The sequence below is a fragment of the Dasypus novemcinctus genome, chromosome 8 (assembly GCF_030445035.2).
Source record: "Dasypus novemcinctus isolate mDasNov1 chromosome 8, mDasNov1.1.hap2, whole genome shotgun sequence".
Lineage (NCBI taxonomy): Eukaryota > Metazoa > Chordata > Mammalia > Cingulata > Dasypodidae > Dasypus > Dasypus novemcinctus.
The window spans coordinates 48,529,549-48,549,453 of NC_080680.1; the positions used below are offsets into that span (position 1 = coordinate 48,529,549).

At 40.1% G+C, this 19,905-nt stretch overlaps 1 protein-coding gene across 3 annotated transcripts in view; it reads left to right on the plus strand.

The window, feature by feature from the left end:
- KDM4C (lysine demethylase 4C) overlaps positions 1 to 19,905 on the plus strand; it is a 518,173-nt gene that overhangs the window by 31,936 nt on the left and 466,332 nt on the right. For all 3 annotated transcript variants that reach the window (XM_071216722.1, XM_058301838.2, XM_058301837.2), the window contains exon 2: positions 7,134 to 7,293. In XM_071216722.1, the coding sequence (XP_071072823.1) occupies positions 7,150 to 7,293 (144 nt within the window). In that variant the 5' untranslated portion in view covers positions 7,134 to 7,149. The remainder of the gene's footprint in view (positions 1 to 7,133; positions 7,294 to 19,905) is intronic.

Genomic DNA, 19,905 nt, shown 5'->3' on the forward strand with positions numbered 1-19,905 from the left:
GCCTGACTCCTCATGTGTCTGTTAATCATGTTAGGTATTTGGTGACCGGAAGGCGGAGGCTTGCTCAGCTGGCCCAAGTAGATGACTTCTGCTTGCTCACATCCAGCAAGGCATAAGAAGGGTGTGTAGGTATGATCACAATTGTGAGTTGGTGAACATAGACTCTTGGAAAGAATTTACATATGAATCTCCTCTCCTCAAGAAACTTCTCCTGGGGCGCAGCATGGAATCTCTGTACTGATAAAAGACATTCTTGCATAGACTGTTGTCTTTGTTCTTCTGTCCCAGAGCTATTGCCCTGTATCCATTTCTCCACTCAACCCCTGGTTTCTGCAGACAGTTGGAGTGGCGATCTGAATGGAGCCAGAAGGATTAAAGAAAAGCCCCCAGATCCTCTGGGAAAGGAGTAAGGCCTGGTGCAGGAAAAAATGATCAACAGCTTAAGGGACTTTCTCTGTAGTGCTGCTCCCTAACTTAGGAACTCAGGCCTGTGGGTCCTGGGATGGGAGGAAAGGGCAGCCTTAAAAAGCCAGATATTCCTGTTGTCCTTCAATATCTGGATGGGTGTGCAGATGGTTAATACAGAGGTTTCAAGGTGGATTGCCAGTTCCCTTTTCCTCCCAAGTGTAGAACTACTCAAGAAAGATGAAGTAAGATCAACGGTCAGCGAGTGTCATCAGCTTTACTATTGACAAAGCTGGGTTAGAGAATATGGCACCCTGCACTTCTTCCCTTCCAATCTAGCACCTGATGCCTGGCCATGGTTGTCGGCAAAACTGATACTTATTAGCCACTGAGATGGATCTGCTGTCTCAAACGTGGTGAGCTGTGCTGTTGAGACTGAAAAACCAGGCTGCTAGCTGCCTCAGGAAGGGCCCAGACCCTGCCTTGAGTGAATTTAGCACAGGGGAACTGGGGTACTTAAGTAATTACTCTGTCGGAGCCTTGGCTGATAGGTGTTTTTGTAATCTGAGTGTAGGAGAAGAGAATTAAGTGAGGGCTGCAGAGGATGGCGTCAAAGGCTTAGGCAAGTCCTCTTGAGGAACTCTGGGGGAGGTCGAAGTAAATTTCTAACACTGGTTCACCTGGTTCATTCTGTACCTTGGTTCGTTCTGTTTCTAGCTTTGTGCATTATCTACTTAACTGGTGCATGCTGTATCTCCCAGGGGGCCTGTGCTTTATAGTACATACTGAAAATGGTTCTCTTAGAGGCAGTTGCAGTGCAAATCAGTTCTAAGGAAGGTATTGTTGAGAAAATAATACATGATGAGACCATCAGTTTTTACTCTTTTCAAAGAAGTTGTTTAAATAAAAGAACACAAATTGGAAATACAGGTGTATACACACAAGGAAAGCAATATAAAATATATACCATTGCATTTGGTAGGAAAGCATCAACCTAAGTCTGTTTTTATTAATATTACCAAATAAAGATGTATTATTAGAACAAGGAGAGTAGATGTTTTTCCTTCATAATAAGATAAAAGTTTTCAGAAACAAGGCTTGGGAAGGTCATATGCATTATTGCTGGACTTTTTGTCACAAAATGGAAAAGGTTTTTAGTTCATTTAAAGAAAAATGCCTAGTGTACTTACAGTAAACATGGTTGTTTGGCTTAGCTGGTCTGAAAAACATTGAAGATCAATTCTGTAGAAGCAGAATAAAGTTACTATCAGAGATACTGTTGTCACTCACCTTGGGGACTCTTGTCTCTAAAGAGGTGAAGCAAAGAAAAGAATGATTATTACATCACCTTCACCTGAAAATCATAGTGGCGTTACTTGCAAAATAGAACAGTCTTTCTTCAATCTAGGAAACCTTATTGCAAGAGCATTGTAAACCTACATCTCTTCAAGGCTCAGAGAAATAAAGGTAAAAGACAAAGAAGGGGGAGGGGCTGGGAATTTAATTCTAACAGTACGATTATCTTAGTAATGATAAATATGGATTAGGGAAAACTCAAGGAACAGAAAATTTACAAACTGTCTTTTAAGGGGAAAAAGCATAAGCAGGCAACTAAAAAAATTGCTTGTAAATAAAATGATCAATGTCACTGGTAAAGAAATGAAATTAACATTTGATGACACACTTTTGTCCATCATGCTGGCAAGATTTCAGGTGATTTGGTTATAGTTAATTTTTTTTGACACATTCTAAATTTGATGATCATATATTAACTTTATAGATTTGAAAAAGCTCTAAAACATAAACTAAATATAACTTAACATATATACCTGATTTGGAGGTAGAACTAGTTTTGTACAAATCTTGGGCTAGGAAGGGGTAGCGTATATTTGACAGACCACTTAGCAAAGTAATCCAAGGACTAAGGTTTAATTCTCATTGCTCCTAATTTAATTTATATTGTGTGTGTCCGAACAGTCTCCTTAACTCGTTTTCTTGTTAGAACCATTCTTCTGTTGTTTAAACCAAAAATCTTGACTCCTCTTTCTCTTCTATCAGGACATCTTGTTTAGACTATTTTTAGAATCTGACCACTTCTCACTGACCACTGCTGGACCAAGATACCGTTTTATTGTCCTTGGATTACTGAAAATTGCCTCCATGCTGGTTTCCATGCTTTTATTCTTGTCCATTTTTTTTTTTAAAGAAAATATTCTTCTTTTTTTAACTTAAAGATTTATTTATTAATTTCTTGCCACTCCCTTGTTGTTTGCATTTGCTGTGCCTGTTTGTTTTGTGCTGGTCTTCTTTTCAGGAGGCACCAGGAACCAAACTTGGGACCTCCCATGTGGTAGGTGGGAGCTCAATTGCTTGAGTTACATCTGCTTCCCTCTTTTCTTTTTTTGACCAACAGCCAGAATGAGACTTAAAAAGTATGAACCAGTTCACTTTTCTACTTAAAATCCTCAAGAAGAGTTACCATAGAAAGCAATGTTATCTGCTTGAATGAAATTGGATGCCAGATTCACAAGAAGGGAAAGAGCCTGTATTAGTCAGCCAAAGGGGTGCAGATGCAAAGTACCAGAAATCTGTTGGCTCTTATAAAGAGTATTTATTTGACATAAAAGCTTACAGTTAAATGCCCTAAAGAGTCCAACTCAAGGTTACTTCCATACTAAACTCTATTGCCACATTTTGAAGCAATATGGTGGGTGACATCTGTGAGGGTTCAGCCTCTTTTTCCCTCTTATGTCTCCGTGGGTCCAGCTTCTTCTAATCTCTGCTGTAGGCTTGTCTCTCTTTATGGGGCTTGTTTCTTTCTAGGTTTAGCTGCTCTGTTTTCTTCACAAGGTCAGCTATAAACTTTCAGGTGACTGGCTCTTCTGTGTTCCCAGGGCCTCTGCTGTGTCTGTGGAGCTGTCTCTCTTCCTCTGTATTCTTCTGTGAATCTAATTCTGTGTATCTTTTTTCTCTGTCTTCTTGATTGAGTATGCTTTAACATAGCCCACAAAGGAGATGGGGACACAAACTGAGTCACCCTAATGACTGGTTGAATCAAAGCCCTAATCTTGATTTGATCAAGTAAACGTGAAACCTTTAGAATTTTAAATCAATCAAAGGGTATCATGCCCAGAGGAACAGACCAGTTTACAAACATAATCAATATTTCTTTTTTGGAATTTGTAAATAATATCAAACTGCTACAAAGCCCAAGATTACTTCCCATCTCACTCAGAGTAAAAGCCAAACTCCTTACCTCCCCTATTCATTTCTCACTTTTCTGGTTGCTTACTGAGTTCTGGTCACACTCACTTCCTTGCTATTCCTTCTGTTGCCCAAGGGTGCTCCTTGCTGTTTCTTCAGCATGAAATGCTCATCTTTCAGATATCTGCATGATTTACGCTCTTCTTGATACCTCTGCCCAAATTTTCCTCTCTTGAAATGCCATCTCTTGACCACCCTGTAAAAATATCTACCCTTGCCTTTTGTACTCTATCTCTTTACCCTGGGTTCTTCTTCACTTTGTCTTTATCACTTATTTATTGCCTGTTTCACTCTATTAGTATTTGGGACCTTGTTTCATTACCTACCGAATGCCCAGCAGTTAAGCATTCTTAACTGTTTGTTGAATGACTGGCTGGATTTCCAATTTCTCCTTCAGCAGCATTTATTTTTAGCTACAGAAATACTCAGACCATCCTTGTTCTTTGACCAGGGGAAAAGTAAGGCTGCAATCAATGTACCAAAATGTTTCCAAAGGGTAAATTTGTGGGCTTTATTCCCTCTTGACACTACCCAGATTTTTGTATTCTAAATTCTTTACCTGTCAAGCATTGGAATTGTTCTCTAAGTCACTTTTCTGTGTTTGGGACCAATATTTTCCTTTTTCTTGCATTTGGTATCATTTTATGTAAATCTACAAAATTTGGCATTTATTCTTTCATTCAGTTAGCAAATAATGGTGACAGCAGATATTGTGAGCTAGACTGGGTACCAGTATCTATGCTGGGGATAAAGGGGTGAAGAGCCTGCCTTTCCCTGGAGGAGATTACAGTTTACTGGGTGGTTGGAAGTGCCAACAGTTGGGACAGGGTAACTGCTATAACGAGGAATACAGAGAGGTGGGTGGGAATACAGGGCTGGGGGATGTTGAGGCCTGCTGGAGAGGCACAGGCACCTCATGGATGGGCCAGAGTGCTTGGTGAGGAAACAGGTTAAGGCTGATCCAAGGAAGGGAATAACTTGTGCAGAGGCACAGAGGATGAGAGTTTAACTTATTCAGAGAAGCCTAAGCCATTGAGTATTGTGGGAGCTCACAGTACAGCACAGGCAGTGGAGGTCTGTGAGGCCATGGAAGTTATTCAAGGGCTAGATCAGGACTCTTCTAAAGGACCTTGTGAGAACTGTACATGTCTGAGGACTGTGGATTCAGGCCTGTGCAAACTGTGTATGTGAAAGAAGGTGGGTGGGGAGAGGCCTGAAAGGTTTTTTCTTTTGCATGCTCCCTCCCCTAGAGTTAAGGAGAATCCAGAGTATTCTCTGACCTGTATTAATATATATTTATATTTAGATCGTAAGTTCCTAAAGGGCAGCAGAATTTTATTTTTGTTTTCCTCATAGTACCTTACATGCACATTGTGGATTTAATGCTTATTTAAACATTTTCTTTTTTTTTTAAAGATTTATTTATTTCTTTCCCTTTCCCCCCAGTTGTCTGCTTTTTTGTAGTGTCATCTTGCTGTGTCCGCTCTCTGTGTGTGCTGTGCCACTCCTGGGCAGGCTGCGCTTTTATCACGTGGGATGGCTCTCCTTGTGGGGCGCACGCCTTGCGCGTGGGGCATCCCCTACATGGGGGACACCCCTGTGTGGCATGGCACTTTTTGCGCACAGCAGCTCTGCGTGTGGGCCAGCTCACCACATGGGTCAGGAGGTACTGGGTATAGAACCCCTGGACCCTCCATATGGTAGGCGGACTCTCTGTCGGTTGAGCCACAACTGCTTCCCCGTTTAAACTTTTTAAAAATGACTGATGACCACACCTTTATCTGTAGCCCTCATCTGTTTTAACTTCTTATCCCATAGCATGATTTCTCTTTATCCACCCTACTTCTCACCTCTTGATCTTTATTCTAAGATTTGTTGTTTCAGCTGTTGGCGCCAGGTGCTGTGAGTCTGGAAAGGGATGAGGGTGGGATTCCGGAGCAGTAACAAAGTGATTTTCGGAGGTGGTCACTCCAGCTCTTCTTACTTGTTTTTGCATTCCCTGTACCTGGCACTTATTAACTGCTCAGTATTTGTTGAAAGAACCATCCTGTTCGTAGACAGCAGGATTAAGTCTGTTTTCATAGCAAAGCCTACTGCCTGCTTTTCTACTTTGATTTCCTATAATCTCTCCGTTTTAAACTTTAGATACTAAAAACGCCTTTCTTCCTCCCTGCAGTACCTTCAAATATTTCCACTACCTGGAGTGTTTTCTCTCATCAGGAAAACTCCTACACTTTCTTCTGTGTCTTAACTCCTCCTCATTTGCAGGGAATTAATTTCTGATTAAACGATGTACAGTTAGTTGCTCTGTCCTGTGTATATTTTCGTACTGAGGTGTGTTTGGTCTCTACATTGTGGTGCCAACAGAATGAGATGGGAGCTTGGAAGGTAAAGAAGACAGACCTTATTCATTTTCTGTCTCCTGTACTTTAAGTCTGGTGCATGACAGTTTTACTGAATGGATGATTTGTATTATTATAGGAAAACATATTATGACAAGTTGGAAGTACACCTGAATAAACTCAGTATTTTGTCCACCCTCTACTCAACCTAGAATAGGTATGAGAATCCATTCCACAACTGGTGTATGTAGGAACAGCATCTTCTGTAAACTTGCAAAGTTAGAGAATTAATTTTTACTTGAAAGGATTTTGAGGAGGCAAGTAATAGAGGTAAGTCAGTGATTCAATGCCAGGAATAAGAGCTTGGCAGGAGGAGATACTAGAGGCATTTGTTTTCAAGAGACTAGGGAAAGATGAGGGAGCCTTCTTAAGAGGGTGGTAGAGAGGAATGGTGAGTAGCAAAAAGCAGAGTGCCTGCTAAGGGAGTTTACATGTTATTTGGGAGCAAGTCTTCACCTGAGAAGAGACCGGGGTAAAAGCTTACAGTCACAAGGCCCTTAAAGAGTCCAGCTCAAGACTGTTTTCTCATCAAAGTCACTTGCCATGTGTTGAAACAAGATGACTGGCGATCTCTGTTTGGTCTCTCTCTCCTTCTTCCTTTTAAGGCTCTGTGGGCCCAGCTTCTTCCAATCTCAGTTGTAGGCTTCGTTTATCAGTCTGGCATAGGCCTCATTTCCTTGCAGGCCTTATCAGCTGCAAACTCTCAGGTGAATGACTCTTCTCTCCCTGGCCTTTAACTGTTTTGAGCCTCTTTCCTCTAGCATCTATGGAGCTCTCTCTATCTACTGTGTGTCTTCTTGAGTGAGCGCCTGCTTATATCAGCCTACCAAGGGAGCGGGGACCCCACTCTGAGTCATGCCCTACTGATATGGTCGTATCAAAGTCCTAATCTTAACAGTAATTTAATCAAGACATGTCAGCTGAGTCTAAAGCATTGAAAGGGTATCATACCCAGAGGAACAGACCAGTTTACAAATATTTTTCTTTTTGGGGGTTCATAAATAATATCAAACTGCCACACCTTTTGATTCAGGACCTATGACTGTATCATCCTCTCTGCAGAGCTGTCCTAGCTATCATGGCGGAGGCCGAGGCAGAGAGTCCTTTGAACCCCAGCTGCAAGATCATGACCTTCAGACCCTCCATGGAGGAGTTCCGGAATTTCAACAGATACCTCGCTTACATGGAGTCTAAAGGAGCTCATCGAGCAGGTCTTGCAAAGGTAAATGTCCTCAGAGCCATTAAATGAAAAATGCTTATTTGGACTTCAAATTATGACTTTGTTTCATGATGTGGGAATTTATTTCTTCCAAAGGATTATTTTTGAAATGTCTTTGATCTTGTTGTTCCATTTAGGGCATATGATTTCTTCAAAGAATTATTTTTATTTTAATTCTTTAGCCTAGGTTGTGTTCTAGGATTTTTTCATTTGTTTTTGTTTTTGTTTTTGTTCAACTTTCAAACCAGGGATGGCTCATAAAAATAGAAGAGGTTCTTAGTAGTCATCAGATTCTAAGCTAGGACAGTTTGCTCCTTCCCTCATAGAAGTTTCCATTTTAACTACTTTCAAGCATACAATTCAGTTGCATTAATTACATTCACAGTGTTGTGCTGTGTTCATCACATTCATTGCCAAAATTTTTCCATCACCCCAATCAGAAATTGTGTTCATTAAGCTTTAACTCACCATCCTCCCAACTTGTAATCTACTTTCTGTCTTTATGAATTTGCATATTCTAGTTATTTCATGTAAGTGAAATTATATAATATCTGTCCTTTTGTGTCTTGTCTGTTTCACTCAACATATCTTCAAGATTCATCTATGTTTTCCCATGTATCAGAACTTCATTTCATTTTATGTCTGAATAATATACCACTGCATGGATATCCACATTTTGTTTATCCATTTGTCTTTTGATACAACTTGGGTTGCTCCTACCTTTTGACTATTGTGAATAATGCTGCTGTGTACATTGATATACAAATATAGAGGATAGTTCTTAATCTGAAGGTTAAATACTGATCTTTTTCCTTCCTTTCTCCCTCTTTTTCTAGCCCTGCCCCATCCCTCCTCCCCTCCCAGTGACTTGTCTGTGGACTTCCCCTTACTCCTTCCCTGTGGGTGGACATCATGGTGTAGCTGCCTTAGGGGAAACCATCTCAATTTGGCATGATGCCTTGTCTTCCTTCCTTCCTTCCTCTCTCCCTCTCCTTCCCCTCTTCTTCCTCTTCCTTTTTTCCTTTCCTTCTCTTAAAAAAAAAATGTATAACAGCTTTATTGAGATAGAATTCACATACCATATAATTCATTCATGTAAAGTGTACAATTCATTGGCTTTTAGTATATTCATAGAGTTGTGGAACTGTTGCTACTAATTCTAAAATACTTTCATCACCCCTAAAAGAAACTCATCAGCAGTCATTTTCCATTTCCTCCAACCACCCATAATCCTAGACAACTACTCATTTACTCTCTGTCTCTGTAAATTTGCCTATTTGATTAAGAAAATTTTTTTTTTCTTTTTTAGTTGTATGTTCACCAAATATGGAAGGAGCCTACTGTGCACCACACGCTATGCCAGATGCTAGGGGGATGCATGTGGGGGGTGCAGAAATAGAATGAAGTTCCTGCCTCATTGGAGCTCATATTCCGGTGGTAACATCATAGGGATCGTAAGATTGAAGACATTGAAGTAAAACCCAAAGAATAAAAAAAGAAGTCATCTTTTTCAAAATGTGGGGATGGAAAGAATAGCTAGTACAGAGTCCTGGAGGCTGACCTGAACTTCATGTGTGAGAGAAATCAAAAGAATGTCAGTAGGGTTGGTGCTCAGTGAAGGTCCTAAGTTAAAAGAGAGGCCTGGAAAGGACCAGATTGTATTGGGCTTGTCAGGCCATAGAACAGCATTGGAGATTTTTTTCTAACTGCAGTGAGAAGCATTGCTGGGCTTTAAACAGAAGAGAGAAGAACTTGGTGGCTTTTTCCTTGTTTATTTAATTTATTTCTTGTGATATTATTTTGAGGAGATCACACCAGCTTCTGTGTGAAGAGTGAATTTGGTGGGAGGGCAGAATGGAAACTGTGATTCCAGGTGGGTGGTGGAGTTACCTAGTGAAGAGGTGATGGTGGCAGACCCAGGGCAGATGGAGTGAAGTGGTCTTTGGAATGATGTGCTGGAAAATTCTCTTATTATTTTTATAGATGTCAGATAATATCCTTGAAAAAATGATTTAAGAACATTTGGGTATAAATTACATGATCAGGGTTGAGGGAGGGACTTGCAGGTTTGGACCTGTAGATCCAGTTATAGCTCTGAAAGACTGTATAATTCATCTTCCCACTCTTAATCTGAGATGGTTTGTTTGTCCATCCTAAAATGGAAATCAATTTTAACTTAAAAATTTTCTCAGAAGAATATATTTCATTGCATTATTTCAGTTTATTATTGCTCTAAATCAGGGGTTCTTAACAAGGGGTCTGTAAGCTTGAATTGAAATTCATATAAACATTATTCTTTGCGGGGGACATGTTGGTGTGGGTGTGATATATTTATTAAATAATACACAGTATAGTGTGAACTTAGTAAGGGGTCTCTGGTTTTCACCTGACTGGCAAAGGGGTCCATGGAACAAAAAAGGTTAAGAACCCCTGCTCCAAATATTAAGTTTATAATCTGGGTTTCTGTAGAGTTCTCAGTACCACCACCTAAATCACTGAGCGCTGGCAGAATCAGCTGCCGATTTAAATGGGTTCTCCTGAAAGAAAAGGGTTCTCCTTAGAATCCCCTTTTCTGATGGTTTAATAGAATTGAGAGCAGATTGTAGCTGAGGAGAGAACTTCCAGAACTGTAGGGAATGGTGTTCAGATGCTGCTGCTGCATCCGAATGTGATCCTAACTTGTAAACCCAATTCTTTTACTGTTTCTGTCATATATCCACTGAGGTCTGTACTTTTGTTATGTATCCTGCTAAGGTTCAAGTACTTCCTAGAAAAGGCTTAACATTTGGGAATAATGAGTTTTATGAAAGTTTTTTAGGGGTGGGTGAGAGATAAATATGGAAAACAAAGAGAACAAGAGGAAATACAGGTTTATATTGAGTTTCTCAGATGAACGTTTCTTAATTCATTTGCCTAACTCTCAAAAACCCCCTTTTTGGAACCTTAACATCTCCAGATTATCCTTGTTGAAGAGAAGAGAATTATGTCATAATCATTTGACAGTCATAAATTTGATCATAAACTCATAATGGGTGTGCAAGGATTTGGATTTTATTAGTTTCGGGAGAGTTGGTAGAGTATGTTTCTCCCCCTCTCTGAGCCCTGTATGCAGTCCTTTGTCCTCTTCTTCACCCCCTTTTGTTTCATGAAAACATATATCCTGCTGTGTTTCTCTGAGATTATTATATTGTCCTGTGGTCAGGTGGCACGTTTAGTAACCATAGAAGAGGAAGCAGCAGTTGCTCTCACAAGGGAGTTACAGGCTCAGGGAGCACACCTGTGTGCTGTCCGTATTATGTAACAGAATAGAGTTAATGAGAACTACAGTTAGGTTCCTGAATGTTGAACAAACACACCTGAGTCCAGACTACTTTTTTTTTTTTTTAAGTGAAGCTTATTGCAATAGTTGGAGATATTTATTTGTTCAATCCTGTGAATTTCTTATCACTTGTACTAGCAATACTGTGAACCATTTGTTTCTAATAATTTTTTTTTTCAGATTTAAAAATTTTTTAATTTCTCTCCTCTTTCTGCGCCCCCCCCCCCAGTTGTCTGTTCTCTGTGTCCATTCGCTGTGTATTCTTCTGTGACTGCTTCTCTCCTTAGCAGCACTGGAATCTGTGTTTCTTTTTGTTGTGTCATCTTGTTGCGTCAGCTCTCTGTGTGTGCGGTGCCATTCCTGGGCAGGCTGCGCTTTCTTTCATGCTGGGCAGCTCTTCTTACAGGGCGCACTCCTTGTGCGTGGGGCTCCCCTACATGGGGGACACCCCTGCATGGCACAGTACTACTTGAGCGCATCAGCAGTACACACGGGCCAGCTCCACACGGGTCAAGGAGGCCCAGGGTTTGAACTGCGGACCTCCCATGTGGTAGGCAGACACCCTATCTATTGGGCCAAGTCTGCTTTCCTGTTTCATTTTTTGTTCTCTTTATATATCAGGTCACATAAACTCAATTTTACCTACTTTCCCTTTTGTTCTGAAAGTTGGAGTAATATATAAAAGCAAATGTATAAAACTCTTTCAAATCAAATGACATTGTAAAAATCACCCTGCATCAATATTACTGTTTATTTTTGGGATTTAACATTTAATGAATTGGTCTAAATTTATGATTTGAAGAAATAGATGGAGTAGTTCACTAGTGTTGATTTTTCTTTTCTCTCCTGATTTTAGATTTTCACTTTAGATTTAACTTTTATTTCCAGAGTAAGAGCTTTGGCAACGTGACTTTTTATATCTACAAAGTTGAAGATCAAGTTGGGAAAGTGAAGAGTAGCTGTCTACTTAAATGTGAAAATTGTATAGTTTTTGTGCAGGCAGATTATGATGAACAGTATCATGTATGAAATTGGTGAAATTCATGAAGTGAAGGAAAATGAAAAGAAACACTGTTTTCCTACCTCTGGCTCCTTCCTCCATAGGAAAATGATAGTAACAGCAATTTAATTCAAGAAAAGAAGAGTGAATACAGATGTTAGAAAATTTCCACTGAGTATGGTGGCTAGTCTGGGTTTGGGAGAATGATGATATAAAATGTATGTTTCTTTAGGAGAAATGGGTTTCCTTCATTTATATTCACTAAATGTAGAGATTTAACTTTGAAATATTTTAAGGTCCTAAGCGTGCTGTGCTTCCATTTCCTATGTAAGAAAATCTGATGTGTTAAGGTTTAAAATGATAGCTCAAATGAAAGATTTTTGTTATGGGCTTTAACTTTAAGAATTTTTGTATTATTTATGATTTTTTTTTAAAGATTTATTTCTCTCCCCTTCTCCCCCGCCCCACCCCAGTTGTCTGTTCCCTGTGTCTATTTGCTGCGTCGTCTTCTTTGTCAGCTTCTGTTGTGGTCAACGGCACAGGAATCTGTTTCTTTTTTGTTGTTGTTACGTCATCTTGTTGTGTCAGCTCTCCATTTGGCAGCGCCATTCCTGAGCAGGCTGCACTTTTCATTCATGCTGGGCAGCTCTCCCTACAGGGTGCACTCCCTGCGTGTGGGGCTCCCCTACGCGGGGAACACCCCTGTGTGGCATGGCACTCCTTGCGTGCATCAGCACTGTACGTGGGCCAGCTGCATATAGGTCAAGGAGGCCCGGGATTTGAACTGCAAACCTCCCATGTGGTAGACAGATGCCCTAACCACTGAGCCAAGTCCGCTTCCCTATTTTATGATTTTTGAACCATATAATCAAAAGTAAATGAAAACATGCATGATTTTTGTAAATTTTTTCTATGTCTTGCTCTTCTTTTTTTTTTAAGGAGGTAGAGGAGATTGAACCTGGGACTTAGTACATGGGAAGCAGGTACTCAACCACTGAGCCATACCCGCACCCCTCACAAGGTTTAGGCAGTAGGAGCCAAATATATGTTAACTCTAAACATATTAATTTTGATTTTAGATGTATTTATTTCTAGATAGGAGCCTGAGAAAATGCATATTTTATAATTTTAAATTATAAACGAGTCTTCATCAGACTTGTTTCTGATGAAGGAAAAGTTATTCATTATACTCTTAAATACAACCTCCCTCCCCTTTCACTGTGTTATTAAGACAATGTAATATGGTTATCTGTATTCTTTTTAAAAGTAGTAACTTTTTCAATACCATGTAGTATGGTTATTTATACCTCATTTTAAACTAACATACCTTGGAGAAAATAGAAAGTGTAGTAACCTCGTATTAGTTATTAAAATTAATTAATGTTTCATTTGACATCTCATTTTCAATTTTTACTTTGTAGTTAACAACTTATGACCTGTATAACATTGACCAAGTTACTTATCTCCTGGTCTTAAATTTCCTCATCTGTAAAAACTGTGTAGTAAAACGTTCTGAGGATTGAATGAGAACATGAGAAGCCCCTAGAGGACACATTAAGTGAGATCTTTAACTTTTCTCTTTCCTTTTCATTTAGCTGCTAACATTTACACTGTTTTTCCAGTTATTATGTTTAGTTTAGACCAATGATGATTTTCTTCAGAAAGATATTTATTACTGTACAAATGTAAATTTGCCAAATCAGTAGGATAGCTTCTGTCAAACTTTAGACTTGAGAACATTGTTGACAATTAAAAAAAATTAATTACTTTTGGGTAAATAAACCAAAAAATAGTTAATAGTCACTGTGGGTTTATTCTAGCCACACACATACAAACATTATAAATGAAGTACAAAGGGAAATTGTTATTTTTAAGTTTTTTTTCTGTAATGAAATAGCTAATGTTTATGACATACTTGTCATGTGCTGGGTACTAAGTGAGGCACTTTCTATGCTTTTACCTTCTCACAAGGATCCTCTATGGTAGGTATTGTTATTTCCCTTTTCTAGATGCAAAACTGAGGTTTTTGAAGATTAAATAACTTACCCCATGTCACATAGCTAACAAGTGTCAGAGCCCAGATTTAAATCCTGGTCTAGCTGATTCTTGAGTTCACTTTTTTTTTTGTCTTTATTTTTTACTTTATTTTTAAACAATAAGTGTATAATAGTTGTGAACTTACAAACCAAACATATATGACATCAAACAAACATGTAACGTCTCACCCTACCACCAATAACTTGCATTGTTTTTAAACTTTTTAAACTGATTAAAAAGCATTGTCAAAATATTACTTCTAAACAAAGTAGTTTTCCCCTAACCAATCCAATTGTTATTATCTTTATATAATTTATATATGAACATACATAAACATTCAGTGTATAGTAAAAGTTGTGAACTTAGAAAGCAAACATGCTTAACATCTACAGGCGTCCCATACATCAACCCTCCATCAACACCTTGCATTGTCATGAGACGTTTGTTACCAACTATGAAAGAACACTATCAAAATCTTACTGCTAATCATAGTTCTTATCTTACATTTGGTGTGTTTTCCCCCCAACCCACCCTATTATTATTTTTTAAATATTTTTTTTTTATCACAGAAGTTGTAAACTTATACAACAATCACGCACATGAGCAAAATTCCCAAACAACACACCTCCATTAACATACCACAATGTGGTGTGTCATTTGCTACAGATAAAGTAATATCATCTGATTGTTACCATGTCTATAGTGTACATTTGGCTCACACTTTCCGTACTGCCTCAGCATCAACACAGTACATCTTTTGCGTAGACGCAAGAATATTATATTATTACTATTAACTACATCCATAGGTCATTCCAGCTGTATTTTTCCCACGGTTCTTCACATTCTCATCACACTGCAATACTGATATACATTTGTTCTAGCTCACAAAGGGCACGCTTGCATCTGTACCATCAGCAAAATTCTCACTCACCTCTTGGTTTACTCTGCTATCCAGTTCTTAGATTATTCCAAGCTTTTTATCAATAGGCATTTACAGAACTAGACTATCATTTTCAATCACATTCTCATTTGTAAACTAGCTGTTACTCACTGTGTGTTACCATCCACTCTATGCATTTCCACAATTTTACAGTAAAACTAATTAAAATTTCTGCATATATTAAACCCATCAGTAGTCCACTCAGTCCTTCTCTTAACTCCTTTAAGAATCCACCATCTACCACAAGGTCTTGAAGATATTTTCCAATAATTTCTTACAAAAGTTTTATGGTTCTTGCTCTTATTTTTAGTTTTTTTTTTTTTTAAAGATTTATTTATTTATTTAATTTACCCCCCTCCCCTGGTTGTCTGTTTTTGGTGTCTGTTTGCTGTGTCTTGTTTCTTTGTCCGCTTCTGTTGTCGTCAGCGGCACGGGAAGTGTGGGCAGCGCCATTCCTGGGCAGGCTGCTCTTTCTTTTCACGCTGGGCGGCTTTCCTCACGGGCGCACTCCTTGCGCGTGGGGCTCCCCCACGCGGGGGACACCCTTGCGTGGCACAGCACTCCTTGCGCGCATCAGCACTGCGCATGGCCAGCTCCACACGGGTTAAGGAGGCCCGGGATTTGAACCACGGACCTCCCTTATGGTAGACGGACGCCCTAACCACTGGGCCAAAGTCCGTTTCCCTTATTTTTAGTTTTTTGATCCATTTTGAGTTAGTTTTTGGATAAGGTATGAGATAGGGAACCTCTTTCAGCTATGGATGTCTAATTCTTTCAGCACCTTTTGTTGAATGGATTGTTCTGCCCGAGCTTTGTGACTTTGACAGGCTAGTCAGAAATCACTTGACCAGACCTGTGAGAGTCTGTTTCTGAACCATGAATTTGGTTCCGTTGGTCTATTGTGTCTGTCTTTAGGCCAGTACCATGTTGTTTTTACCACTATAGGTAGGTATTGTGATTTAAAGTCTGGAGACGAGGGGTCACTTTTCCTTTTTATGATGTTTCTGGTTATTCAGGACTCCTTATCCTTCCAAATAAATTTAATGGTCGTGTTTTCAATTTTTTCTTTAATGCTGGTGTTATTTTTATTGGGGTTGCATTAAATCTGTATATAAATTTGAGTAGAATTGACATCTTAATGATATTTATTCTTCCAGTCCATGAGTATGGAAAGTTCTTCCAGTTATTTAGGGCTTTTTTGATTTGTTTTAACATCGAATTGCAGTTTTCTGAATACAAGTGCTTTACATTATTTGTTAACTTTATTCCTCACTATTTGAGTTTATCTGTCATATTTTATTTTCACTACTCTTTTGACACTTTTAGTTACTTTAATTGATATAATCTTCATTTCTAGACTCTATTCCAGGCCTCTCTCTCCTGTTTTTTTCTTTTCAGGCTCTAGCACACCCTTTAGTATTTCCTGAAAATCTGGTCTCGTGCTTAGAAATTCTCTCAGTTTCTGTTTATCTGTGAATATTCTAATCTTGCCCTCAGTTCTGAAAGGCAGTCTTGCTGGATATAAGATTCTTGGCTAGAAGTTTTTCTCTTGTAGTATCTTAAATATATCAGACAACTATCTTCTTGCCTCCATGGTTTCTGGTGAGAAATCAGCACTTAATCTTATTGGATATCCCTTATATGTTATGCATTGATTTTCTCCTGCTGCTCTCAGAGTTCTCTCTTTGTCTTTGGCCTTTGACATTCTGATAAGTATGCGTCTTGGAGTTGGTCTATTTGGATTTTTTTGGATGGGAGTACGTTTGCTTTGTGGACAAGGATATCTATGTCCTTCAATAGAATTGGGAAATTTTCTACCATTATTTCTACAGATATTCCTTCTGCCCCTTTTCCCTTCTCTTCTCCTTCTGGGACACCCATGAAACGTATGTTTGCATGCCTTTTGCTGTCGTTAGTTCCCTGAGACCTTGTTCAATTTTTTCCATTCTTCATCTGTTCTTTTGTATGTTCACTTTCAGAGGCCATTTCTTCAAGCTCATCAGTCCTTTCTTCTGTCTCCTTAAATCTGCTATTATATGATTCTAATTTTTTTTTTGTTTTCAAGATTTATTTTTTTATTTCTCTCCCTTTTCCCCGCCTCCCCCAGTTGCCTGCTCTCTGTGTCCATTTGCTCTGTGTTCTTTTGTGACTGCTTCTATCCTTATCAGTGGCACCGGAATCTGTGTTTCTTTTTGTTGCATCATTTGGTCGTGTCAGCTCTCTATGTGTGCGGCACCATTCTTGGGCAGGCTGCACTTTCTTTCGTGCTGGGAGGCTCTCCTTACAGGGCACACCCCTTGCACATGGGGCTCCCCTACGGGACACCCCTGCGTGGCACGGCACTCCTTGTGTGCATCAGCACTGCGTGTGGGCCAGCTCCACACGGGTCAAGGAGGCCCGGGTTTGAACTGCAGACCTCCAATGTGGTAGGCGGACGCCCTATCCATTGGGCCAAATCCACTTCCCATCCAATGTTTTTTTTTTTTTTTTTTTTTTTTTTAAAAAAAGATTTATTTATTTATTTAATTTCCCCCCCTCCCCTGGTTGTCTGTTCTTGGTGTCTATTTGTTGCGTCTTGTTTCTTTGTCTGCTTTTGTTTCTTTGTCCGCTTCTGTTGTCGTCAGCGGCACAGGAAGTGTGGGCGGCGCCATTCCTGGGCAGGCTGCTCTTTCTTTTCACGCTGGGCGGCTTTCCTCACGGGCGCACTCCTTGCGCGTGGGGGCTCCCCCATGCGGGGGACACCCCTGCGTGGCACGGCACTCCTTGCGTGCATCAGCGCTGCGCATGGCCAGCTCCACACGGGTCAAGGAGGCCCGGGGTCTGAACCGCGGACCTCCCATATGGTAGACGGACGCCCTAACCGCTGGGCCAAAGTCCGTTTCCCACCAATGTTTTTTTAATTTCATTGATTGCACCTTTCATTCTCATAAGATCTGCTATTTTTCTATGTATGCTTTCAAATTCTTCTTTGTGCCCATCCAGCATCTTCTTTTTTTTTGTCTTTATTATTTTTTTAATGGAACATTAAATGTTCCATTAACATTTAATGTTCCATTAAAAAAATATGAGGTCCCCATATACCCTCAACCCTCCTCACCCCGTTCTTCCCATAACAACAACCTCCTCCATTATCATGGGGCATTCATTGCACTTGGTGAATACATCTCTGTACACTGCTGCACCACATAGTCAATGGTCCTCATTATAGTTTACACTGTCTTCCAGTCCACCCAGTGGGTCATGGGAGGACAAAAGTGTCCACCCAGGACAACTCCAAGTCCTAAAAATGCCCCCACATCACATCTCTTCTTCCCACTCCCTACCCTCAGCAGCTACCATGGCTACTTTCTCCACATCAATGCTACATTTTTTTCAATTACTGATCATAATAGTTCATGAATAGAATATCAGTAAGTCCACTCTAATGTATACTCTATTCCTCCATCCTGTGGACCCTGGAATGGTTGTGTCCACTCCACATCTATATCAAGAGGGGGCTTAGATTCCACATGGATGCTGGATGTAATTCTCCTGCTTTTTCAGCTGTAGGCGCTCTTGGCTCCTTGGTGTGGTGGTTGACCTTCTTCATCTCCATGTTAGCTGAGTGGGGTAAGTCCAATTAACCAGAGTGTAGGAGTTGCAAGTCTGTTGAGGCTCAGGGCCTGGCTATCACATGGCCAGTCCAGCATCCAGTGTCTTCTTAATATCCTTAATCTCTTTAGCCATCTCATTGAATTTATTAAGGAGATTTGTTTGAACATCTATAATTAGTTGTCTCAACTCCTTTATGTCATCTGGATGCTTATCTTATTCCTTTAACTGGGCCATAGCTTCCTGTTTCTTAGCGTGGATTGTAATTTTTTGTTGGTGTCTTCGCATCTGAATTATTACACTATTTGTTCTGGGTGCAGTTTTTCTCTTTAGTTTAGGGCTTCCTATCTTTTCTCCTTTGTTGGCTGCGCAGTAGGAGCCAAGCATGTAGTTGGTGCTGTAAGCTGCCCTTATTGCACCAGGGACCAATGATGCTTCTTCCAACTTTCTCCTTTGCCAGGGGTAGGGACAGAGTCACAGCTATGTGGAATAATCCACGTGCAGGCCTAGAGTGTAGTTGCTCAGAGAGACGGATGAAGCTTCACATCCCTTTCTCCCTTGCCTGGGGCAGGGAGGGAGCTGCAGGTGTGGGCAACAATCTATGCATTGCGGGTCCAAGATGACCGCAGTTGCCCTGGTAGACTTATGCTTTTCAGCCAATGACAGCCAGATTTCTCTGCAGTTATCTGTATAGGCTGGTGCTGGGCTTCTCAGCCTCCTTCCTACTAGAGGCGGGGCTGAAGCAGGCTAGGACTGCCTGCTGATCCACGTGAAAGAAACTGGTTCCTGCTGACAGTGAGCGTTTCAGTCAGGCCGGCTTCCCCTCAGGCTGAGGGCTGAGTCAAAATGGCGGTTACTGACCTCTTTCTAAGTTGGGCTGTTCTCACCCCATATGTTCCCAGGGTGCTCTCTTAGCCAGCCAAGTCTCCCAATCTCTAGCCGAAATTGGCAGCCGACCGTCTCCTCCTCCGGTTTCTGGGAAATGGATCTTCCAATTCCAGTCACAGAACAGCTCCTGGGGCAACTCATGCCGCCAGAGTAGGCCTCCGTGGCTTGTCCATAGAGTTCACTTTTTAACTCCCATACGATTTACTTTTATATGATTCATTTTTTTGTAATAGCTTCATCCAGGTACAATTTGCATAGAAAAAACATGAAAAGATCTTCAACATCATTAGTTATTTGGGGAATGCATATTAAAATGACATGGCTTCATACTCATTATAATGGCTATCATCGAAAAGGCTATATAACAGGTGGTGGATGTGTTGGATGTGGAGAACTGGACCCCTTATACATTGTTGATGGAAATGTGAAATGTGTAGCCACTTTGAAAAACAGTTTCTAATAAAGGGAAACATGGACTTTACCATATAAACTCACTAACTCCACTTTTATGCTAGACTTTTTATTTTTCAATTAAATGTACTGGATGCATATAATTCTTTTCTTGAATCATACACACAATATATTTGGTTAATAGTAACACAGTCATCCAGTATTTGTCCTTTTGTGTCTGGCTTGCTTCACTCAACATAATGTTCTCTAGGTTCATCCATGTTGTCATATGCTTCATGACTTCATTTCTTCTTAGAGCTGCATATTCCATCATTTGCATAGACCACAGTTTGTTTATCCATTCATCTGTTGATGGACACCTGGGTTTGTTTCCAGCTTTTGGCTATCATGAATAATGTCACTCTGAACATTGGTGTGTAGATGTCTGTC